Source organism: Solea solea, chromosome 16, assembly GCF_958295425.1.
Source record: "Solea solea chromosome 16, fSolSol10.1, whole genome shotgun sequence".
Taxonomy (NCBI): Eukaryota; Metazoa; Chordata; class Actinopteri; order Pleuronectiformes; family Soleidae; genus Solea; species Solea solea.
In genome coordinates, this window is record NC_081149.1 from 20,537,196 (window position 1) to 20,548,072 (window position 10,877).

The following is a 10,877-nucleotide window of genomic DNA, read 5'->3' on the forward strand; positions in this document are numbered from 1 at the left end:
TGTGTGAGTAAAGAAGTGGGGGGGTTTGAGTTAAGGATCCATTTGGGTCTTAAATGGGAAGCTAATCCAATCGGAGCACAAACAGGCCAGCTGGCAGGCAAGACACACACACACACACACACACACACACACAGCTGGTAACTGCCCTGTGCCTTGGAGTCAGACTATCACCACGGTGACCCACGGATCAATGACGCTGGGTGGAGAGGGGAGGAGAGGGGAGGAGAGGGGAGGAGGAAGGACGTAGCGAAGCAGGAAGGGGGTGAGGGGAGAGTGGGGGTAAACAGGGCTTCCCTCTCTGAAACTATGACCAGTCACAGATGGCAAACAATTGGTCGGCCAGTCACTTTTTCAAGGGGTTGAAAGAGCAGCGAGAGGTTTGGAAAGGCCTCCTTTGCAAGATGGAGGAGAGGGGGGATGGATGGAGGAAAGAAAGAAAGAAAGAAAGCTGCTGACAGACCAAAGTTTGGGCTACTGCGTTGAAAACAACATGTTTGAGATTCGAGTGCATGTCGTCGTTTGCTCTCTGGTGTAGCAATCATTTGATGAGGAGATAACGTTTAAAGTTTAACACCACGACGTAGCAACAAGACTCAAAATAACAAAATATTGAAGACCTTTAATGTCTTTTGACTGTGTGACTGTGTGTGTGTGTGTGTGTGAAGCCACAGCCTTATATTTTCTGTACAGACATGAATGCAACATCTATCATCTCTTGTGACTCTGCTCCAAAAATAAAGAAATAACGTTCACGTTCACCTCTCAGGATCACACACACACACACACACACACACACTTTACACGCGTAAGTGTGAAGCAAAACTCCCGTGGATGGTAAAATGTGATGCATATCTGAGATGACATGCAATATTTCTCCTCACCTTCCTCATCTCTAATCTCCCTCATCTCTAATCTCCCTCTGTGTGTGTGTGTGTGTGTGTGTCTGCTGATCTTATCTGATGGGCTTCATATCATGTTTTCATCTCACCCTCATGGTTTCCACTCATCTTTGACATCCACATTTCCAGGACTCAGCTTTCAAACTCACTTAATGCTAATTGCGGCTAATGTTTTTCGTATTGAACTGCAGTCTTGCAGTCTCGTAGTTCGAGTCAAGGCAGCAACTGTCGGTCTGTCTGTATGTCTGTGTGTGTGTGTTCTTGCATGGGTATCTTTGTGAGGACCAAAGAAACTTTGGGAAAGTGTGGACTTTTTGTCTGTCGCTCCATAAAGGGGCCTTTTAAGGGTTAAGTCTAAGTTTGGTTCTTAGCTGTAGGCAGGTTCCTATGGGCTTGACTCGTTTGTACCGTTTCAATTCCTCAATCACAGGCAAGGAAGAGTCATGTGAAGGGTTTACACTTTTATTTCCACTTGCTGTACGTCCAGGTTACATTTCCATCCAGCCTCATTCAGATCAACAACACATAGAAACACACTCCCTTGATGTTCCAGGTTGTGAATGACGATGTATAGCTTATCTACCTATCCCTCTATCTATCATAGCAATCAAAGGTATCAAAGGGTCCACGGTACCCTTTATTAAATATGAAATAGAAGCGTTAATAACATCAAAGGTCCACAAAGCCACATTCCTTTCCTTATAAGAACATTCACACGAAGGCTTTAAGGCCATCAGTTAACTACTGTAACTGTTCACATATTACACTGTAACAAGTAACCCTGCATTAATCATTTAAACTAACGCTTAACTAAATGAACTCAATACTGGCTTCTACATTAGGGTTAGAACTGGGTTAAGGTTCAGGGAATGCATTATGTCTATGAGTGTCCTCAATATGAATGCTGCACAAATGTGTGTGTGTGTGTGTGTGTGTGTGTGTGTCTTTTAATGGTTCCTCTCCCTTACCTGTATTGTATTTTAGCCTCAACTGCCCATATATGTACAACATATAATGTTCCCTTTGTAAAAAAATAAAACAGACACAGAAAGAACAACAATAGAGGAAGCACCATACATGTAGATGGAAGGTAAAGAAGAGGCGGTCGTGGAAGTGAATTTGCCAATACTGGCCTTCTCAGGGTTGACAGCTGAGAGAAACTTACGGCATCTTTACTTATTAGAGGAACAAGGAACAGGAAGTGACGGCGGGACGGGTGTAGTAATGCAGGGAGTGACCACTCTTGACTTCTTCGCTGGCTGGCTGGTTGGTTTCCTTATATGAAGAGAAAAAGCAGAGCTGGTGACGTCACATGAGGGTGTCACAACAGCTGTGATTCACTGGTAAACACTGATACCAGTCAGGCACACACACACCTATGAATACTCTGTAAGGCTGTGTGTGTGTGTGCTTTGGTCACTGAAATGCTAATCTGTGGCCTCTGTGTGGAAATATGTCAGCAACGTGTCAAGTGTGCTGTCCCGGCCTCGCTCACAGTCGGACACATGTATGCAAGCTCTCAGATCACACGGTGCATCCGTGGAAAACCGTACCGCCGGGCTCTGGATCACCCGCACACCCGTCCCTCCACTGCCAACGCAGATAGCATTTGGGTTATGATCAGATGTTGTCATTTTAGGGTCTTTGACCTTTGAATCACACACACACACACACGCCCATAGAAACACACGCTTGCACACTGAGTTACTCATTGACCCATCACATGGCCATGGTGATTCCTGCAACAGACACTAACAAATACATTCTTCAAACACTAACGCAACTGATATTCTGACAATAAAGCATGACAACATGACAGCCTCACAACATTAAGATATTTACCTGTCAGCAGCAACAGGTGTGGCCTTTTTTTAATACTTGTTTTATTAGTATTAACAGCACTTCAGTGGGGTTTTTTCAGTCCATGTCATTACCTCCAACCATTGGTTTGTGTGTGAGCTAATATTCCTGGACGTGCCCCCGGCCTCTCACATGCCATAAAGAAAACAAAATGTGTGATAACAATTCACCTCGCCGAAAAACCTTTGTACCACCTGACTCTGGCCTCATGTTTCCACTATAGTGACCGCTAAGTCAAGCTTGCTGAACTCTCACTGTGTAAAAACGCTTACAAGCAAGGTGTACGCTTTTTTTTTTGTTTTTTTTCCAAATAAGGATAAGGCCATTTTACAACATAATTACAGTCATTTTCAGTCACTCCATAACTTGGCCCTGACTCTAAAAGGCAGGTTAAAGCTCGGAATTAGCACTTGCTGCTGTTGTTTAAGTGTTACTTAGTATGACAAGTGGTCTGTTTAGACAACCAATAATCAATTTACAAAACACCTCAAGTGCATGTGTAAACTTTTGTCTGGGAGGAGAAATCCTCAGAGGAATTCATTTGGTAGCTTTATGGCACTAGGGGCCTTGGCAGCAATGCCCAGGTTACGAAAGCCTGTATTTATTGGCACACAAACACACACACACACACACACACGCACAGACACACACACACTGTTATGATACATGAGAGGAGTTTTCCCAGGACAGTATTCCAAGCACTCGGCTCGTAGAAATACCCACTGATGAGTGTTGACAACATGCCACTTAGGCAGAAGAGTCCTCTCACTTACTACCAGTGAACCTCGCAGAGAAACAAATATAAACACATCCAAAGTCCTGTTTAACTACGACTATTAATGACCTCTACAGTTTCACTTTTTAATTCTGGACTAAATGGCAACATTCAACAATCACTGTATATGATATGATACGAGGTAGGCTGGGCTGGATCAGTGATTTACTAACCCATGTATGTGCAAAGGTATTGACAGACACACACACACACACACACACACACACACCCTTGAGGCCGGATTAAATATTCCCCAGCCAATCCCTTCTTAAACCATTACAGCGTCGACACAACCATCCTCTCAGCTATTTATTGTTTAAATCTTTGTCAACATTGCACGGTTATCACATATATGACAAGTTTTCAGACTGACACATGCAGTATATATATATATATATATATATATATATATATATATATGTATATATATATGTATATATATATGTATATAGGGCCACATATGGAAGCAAAGGTGTGAGATGTGACCATTAAAGCCAGTAAATCAATAAGTGGGCCCAGTTGACCTTTGATCATTTCGAGCAAGCTTTCTTCCATCTGTAAGAGCACTTGTGTATGTTGAAACTCTGACTCAGCGCTGGTGAACCGACATATCAGACGTTCCTTTTTTTAATTAAAAGTTGTCAACTTTGTTTGCAGCAAACTAAAATGTGCCACTTAATCCAGTAAAATCAGCAGGATTGGAGCAGTGTTTTCATGAACCATCATCATTTGCAAGTCATTGAGCTGATATGAGGCATGTGGGGGATAGTAATAATAATAAAAAATAATTATTATTATTATTATTATAAGAGAAAGGACAAGGCCAAAAAACAGATACACAGGATTTGATACAAGTGAGCGAGAGGAAGGGGAAGTGGTGAAGGGGGAAGAGAAGAAGTTGCTGCATGTCTCAGAGTTGCACAGTTACAGCATTGAATGGGACTGAGGACATCTTATCATTCTGCTGACATACACACCCAGGGAGTATAATGAATAGACGTGTGTGCCAGGTGTTATATATTTAAGAGGAGATATGAGAGATGGAGGAGAGAGGGGAGAGAGCAGGGGGTCAAAAGGTGTTCCCAGTGAGGCAAGACGGAAATGTGCAGCAATGGAAAGAGAAACGTGCTTATTTATGATACGAATAGTGAATGAAAATGTTCCACAGTTCTGCAGGCCCAAGAATTAAAAACTTAAAATTTCAATATGAGGGAGTGTCACGTGGGCCTGATCAGTCCAGAAATGTCACATGTTCAGCCTTAAAGTCATACACAGGCCCTGAAGTGGAAATAGGAGCTTCATTATGTGTCTGTGTTACATCTACAGCTACTTTAATGCACCAGAATCACAGGGATACATGGTGTCTGGAATAGCTAGCACTCCCTCTGTAGCAGAGAGGGGGAGATTAGGTGGAGACCATGATGTAGCCAAAGGGCACACATCCTTGAATGAACAGCAAAAAACAGCCCCCCCCACCCCCCAGTCTGTGACAGCACAGCTCCACCACCCTGTGTGTGTGTGTGTGTGTGTGTGTGTGACTGTGTGTTATTACATGTGTCATGTGTTCGACCTGACTGCTGATGCCGGTCAGCAATGAGTACAGCAGCCTTTTCCGACATCCACTCTTCAGTGTGCGACACACATGATATATTATTATAATGTCTATCTCATGTATCCACAAAGAAAGAAAGAAAGTGAGGAGGGCAATCCCTGGATGAAAGTGTCGGGGCCTTTGCACCCTTCACAGGGAGGAGTCCTGGCTGCTGAGCTGTGGCAATTACATAAATAATGTGATGTTGACGAGCTCACAGCAGGTGCAGCTAGGATACTTTCACTTTTCACTTACTTTTAAGTTTAAATGTAATTCAACACGTTTATAAAACAGAATATCAAGAGACTGGGTGTGCTAGGCCTCACAACACAAATCCCAAGCCTTTTATTTTCTCCAATCCTTTGCTATTATCGCCTCCCTCTCTCTCTCTCTCTCTCTCTCTCTCTCTCTCTCTCTGAGATCGCGAGCGCCCAGTGCACCAGTGTGCACGCGACGTGCAGTGTGTGACGCTGGACCAATCAGAGGACGCGATTCCGAAAGTTTACCTTTTATGGCTCGAGCCGGGCAACTGCTGCAGTATAAAAGACACGCGCCCACAGTTGGCGGATTCACTCTGAGCGCCGTCACACACACAGCTTGTGCGGGATATCATTTGCCTGTAACCGGTTCCCTTAAAGCGAAAAGCCCCCCCACCCAAAAGGTAAGGCATCACTATTACAATTTTACTGTTTTCTAGCCTTTAAACGTTATTGATTTTGAAAAAAAAAAAAGTACTTTGTGGAGGAGTTTGTTTGTAAAATATGGCTTTGATGGAAAAAAATAACGGTCCGGACCACGAGGTTCTTTGTCCAGACATACGCCGTCTGAACTGCTAATTATCCTAAATATGTATTTCTTAGTTTTAAAATAAACATTATCCGCGTTTTACATGTTCTTTCAGCGTATGCGGTTATAATGAGACCGTTACTTTCCCTGTACTGCGGCTTACAGGTGCCCTTTTTTTTTTTTTTTTTTTTTTTTTTTGATCGTTACCGGCTCGTGTTGAAAGCATGCCGGCTCACGGGCCACTCTTTGACAGCGGATGTCGCGTTGTAGTCGTGCTGTATGTTTATTATTCTGGTCTGGATGTCTTCCTCCGGCAGATAAGAGATGAGACAGCCGCACCGTGAGGGTGTCTGGACCCCGGGCTGCTCCCTTTGTGCCGCCTGATGCGGCGGGGTGTGACCTACTTTAGCATACTAGCCTAGCCACATCATGCTAACACCGCCCTTCAGACGTGCAACTGTGGCCAATTGAATTATATTGATTATAATATTTTTTTTTTTAATGGCAAATCACTGTTAAGGCGTGTCTGACTTTAGTGGTAATCCGAGTAGGTGAAGGTCTTCCGTCACCTCTCGGTGAACTAATGAGGCCTGCCAATAAAATATTACAAATTGCTTGTAAGGATTAGTTATTATCTTGTCATCGACTCTTCTATTGCCAAGTTCAACAGGAAGAAGTGAGGAAATCTGCGGATGACTAATCATCCACTCTCCAAAAAAGGCGTGGCTTTCAGGAAATGGAGCGTCGGCCCAGAGACTTGAGATTAATTCATGAGTCAACCATGAGTTCATTATGCAACATTTCTTTATTTTAATCAGCCATTGTCTACTCTCCCCTAAGATAAAACGGCGTTGTGTAGTCGTGTCAGGTGGCCATTGTGCCGTCGGTGGCTGACAGAATGAATGAAGGTTATGACGCAGTGACGTTGAATCAAAGGATTCTGATACTTGGAACAAAAATGACTTGAGTAACAGCGGGGGAAGTCTGAAGTGGACTGTAGTGAACTACAGGGAGTGGTCGCGCGCTAAAGGGTCTGGCCGTGTCGTATGTTCCCTTTCCCCCCCCCCTTGTTAGTCTCCGCCGCTCTGGCCGCGCGCCATGGCGCCGGTAGCCGCAAAGCTGCTCAAAACCGAACCATGCCCTTATATGGTAATAACAGAATGCAGCGCCACTTCCTTTTGTCTGTCGCGGTCGGAATTTGAAGCACGCTCTCCACCTAGCGGTTGTTCTAGTGAATTGCAACTGGCGAGTTAACAGGAAGTGAGAGTGTGGTGTCATAATCTCTGTCGGGAAGGGGATTCGAGACTCGCCGACTGTAACGGGGATTGTTTTTCTTTATTTTTTTTTAATAGTTCAGCCATGGAAGATGAAATCGCCGCACTGGTTGTTGACAACGGATCCGGTATGTGCAAAGCCGGATTCGCCGGAGACGACGCCCCTCGTGCTGTCTTCCCCTCCATCGTCGGTCGCCCCAGGCATCAGGTGAGTGACGTCATCACAGAATCGCATTTTCACTTTTCACTCAATTAGGTTTTATTTTTAAAAAAGTATTAATTATATAATATCAATTATTCAATATAATTTAAAGAAAATTAAATTAATAATTATAATTTTCCATTACTGTTTTTAAAGTTCAATAAGACTTCACAATTGTATTTTAGTATTTATTAAATTAAATTAAATTTAATGTAGTCATGAAGATGTAAGTATTTACAAACCTAAGCTTGCAGTGCTGGTTGCCCATGTGTTAACTATTTCTTCTGTTCTTTTGTTCAGGGAGTGATGGTGGGTATGGGCCAGAAGGACAGCTATGTTGGTGATGAAGCCCAGAGCAAGAGGGGTATCCTGACCCTGAAGTACCCCATTGAGCACGGTATTGTGACCAACTGGGATGACATGGAGAAGATCTGGCATCACACCTTCTACAATGAGCTGAGAGTCGCCCCAGAGGAGCACCCCGTCCTGCTCACAGAGGCCCCCCTGAACCCTAAAGCCAACAGGGAGAAGATGACCCAGGTACTTGACTTGTTCATGCAAAGATGGGCTTTTCCCAGTTTTAGATTACTGTTAAATACTATTTCATTTTCCTCCTTTGTCACTACTCTATTCTCACTTTATCTTCCTCCCTACTTTTCCTCCAGGATCTCTCCTCTATGAGATGATCTATCATCAACAGGTCTCTTGACTGTGTGCTGTTCTGCACTTGTGAATATGTATTTGAGCACCTATTGGGCATTTGACATGCACAAGTGTGAAAGAATGTTGATTTTTATCTACACTTTCTTACTAACTCAGTCTGATTCAGTCCTCACACTATTGCATGTAACGGGTGCAGTGTCCACAAGTTAATCAACCCTCTGTGATTGGAAAATGATAAATCTGCTCTTGTTTTACAGATTATGTTTGAGACCTTCAATACCCCCGCCATGTATGTTGCCATCCAAGCTGTGCTGTCCCTGTACGCCTCTGGTCGTACCACTGGTATCGTCATGGACTCCGGTGATGGTGTGACCCACACAGTGCCCATCTATGAGGGCTACGCCCTGCCCCACGCCATCCTGCGTCTGGACTTGGCCGGCCGCGACCTCACAGACTACCTCATGAAGATCCTGACAGAGCGTGGCTACTCCTTCACCACCACAGCCGAGAGGGAAATCGTGCGTGACATCAAGGAGAAGCTGTGCTATGTCGCCCTGGACTTCGAGCAGGAGATGGGCACTGCTGCCTCCTCCTCCTCCCTGGAGAAGAGCTATGAGCTGCCCGACGGACAGGTCATCACCATCGGCAATGAGAGGTTCCGTTGCCCAGAGGCCCTCTTCCAGCCATCTTTCCTCGGTAAGTCTCCCCAGTATACACCCTGCGTGCTTTGAAAAACAAACATGTAGTCTTAATGATATCTTCCAACACTCGCTAAATATGAATTTGCTCTCAGGTATGGAGTCCTGTGGAATCCACGAGACGACCTACAACAGCATCATGAAGTGTGACGTCGATATCCGTAAGGATCTCTATGCCAACACTGTGCTGTCTGGAGGAACCACCATGTACCCTGGCATTGCTGACAGGATGCAGAAGGAGATCACCGCCCTGGCCCCATCCACCATGAAGATCAAGGTGAGTACTTGCTGCAGAGTAGCATTAATTGCTATCTGTAGATGGTGGACTGCATATTTGATCACAATGTTCTGGTATTCTAATGCATATGTCTTCATGCAGATCATTGCCCCACCTGAGCGTAAATACTCTGTCTGGATTGGAGGCTCCATCCTGGCTTCCCTGTCCACCTTCCAGCAGATGTGGATCAGCAAGCAGGAGTATGATGAGTCCGGCCCCTCCATTGTCCACCGCAAATGCTTCTAAACAGACTGTTCCTCCTCCCCCTCCCCAACCAAACACCCAACAACTTCAGCTCTGTGCAAAACAACCACACCACACATTTCTCATACACACTCAGGCGCAGAGTCTAAATGACCAACTCATTGGCATGGCTTCATTTATTTTTGGCGCTTGACTCAGGATTTTAAAAACTGGAACAATGGAGATGGTAATGTTTGGCTAGGATTAAAAAAAAAAAAGCACCCCAGGGTTCTGCAGTTGCATCTGGGGACTTAAAATGTACATTTGTTCTTTTGTTTGAGTCATTCCAAATGTTTGTTAACTGCATTGTTCAAACACATGGTTCCAAATGTTGACTGCATTGTTCAGACACGTATTTGCCTCTGTGAAGGCTGCCCAGTGGTTGGCGCATACTTAAACATGGTTGTAGTATCGCTTGTATGTAAATTATGTCTGGGTTTTTTGTACTTTCAGCCTTAAAATATCTTGGTCCTGTTAATTTTCTTGTTTTTGTTATGCAAAACCCAATCGTGACCTCTGCTTCCCCCTGTTGGAGGTTTCATCCCTGGGTGGTGGGGCAAGGGGTCTCCCAGTGATGGGGTAACATGGGGTGCCAGACCAGTGGGGCCAACCTGTACACTGACTAAAACAATCCCAATAAAGTGCACATGTGTTCCGACATGATCTTTGACTTTTGTCCTTCTTAATCTCTTGATATCTGACTTTTTTTTACATTCTGTCAAATACTGGCTACATGGTTCACACTGACATTACTTGATTTAGCACATATAAATGGTACAATAACACAAAGCTTAATCACACACTTGCCATGTGACATAAAAGTATGTAAGCAGTTAAAGATGCAACAACTCTTTCAACAAGGGAAAGAATCAGAACCTGTTTAATTTACAGTGAAGAGGGCTACTAGGCAACTGTTGAAGCACTATCTGACTGAGGTAAATTACCAGTTTAAAAAATAGAATAAACCCTTTTACATTCTACTCAAATGATGCTGAATCAAACTTAATTCAGTCATTAAATGTTCTGGAAAAGGTGGAAAATAATCCTGTATCCATATAAATCCAATCCACTTTAAAATGTAATGGATTTTTTCCTCAGTCACTGGCCACCTATTTTTTTTTTTTAGTCTTATCTAATAGTGGGTACTACTGTAACAGTAAGGTTTACAAGGTGTTATATATTTTAGTTAATTTGCTAAAAAAAAGAAATTGTTTATACAGTTGGCTATTTACACATTTATGTTCCCAATTATTTGCATATTAACATGTTGGAATATTTACAGCAGCATGTTTAAAAACCCAAAGTAATTAGCTGAATCTGCCTGTGTGGTTCTGACTCACATTTACCTGTCTAAGTCCTTCTAGCTTCTCAGTGGTTGCTTCAGACACATGTGATGCATAACAAGGAAGTAAACAGGAAGTGTTGTTTTGAAGCTGCTGAAGTGTGGAGAACAACAAAGTGCTGCTTAAGATAATATCCATCTCCATCTTGCTGTTTATTCCCATCTAGAGTGATCCAACCATTATCCAAGGCTGTTTTCACTACATGTGAGTATACCTACTTTTGCCACTTTATTAGGCACACCTGTGTCGGAAGCTGCTCCTGTTGT

At 43.6% G+C, this 10,877-nt stretch overlaps 1 protein-coding gene across 1 annotated transcript; it reads left to right on the top strand.

The window, feature by feature from the left end:
- Positions 1 to 5,628: 5,628 nt before the first annotated feature.
- Positions 5,629 to 9,931, top strand: actb2 (actin, beta 2). Its single transcript, XM_058652641.1, has 6 exons — positions 5,629 to 5,786; positions 7,264 to 7,393; positions 7,688 to 7,927; positions 8,308 to 8,746; positions 8,844 to 9,025; positions 9,128 to 9,931. Exons 2-6 carry the CDS (start codon positions 7,271 to 7,273, stop codon positions 9,269 to 9,271), a joined length of 1,128 nt encoding a protein of 375 aa, XP_058508624.1. The 5' UTR covers positions 5,629 to 5,786; positions 7,264 to 7,270; the 3' UTR covers positions 9,272 to 9,931.
- The last annotated feature ends 946 nt before the right edge of the window (positions 9,932 to 10,877 follow it).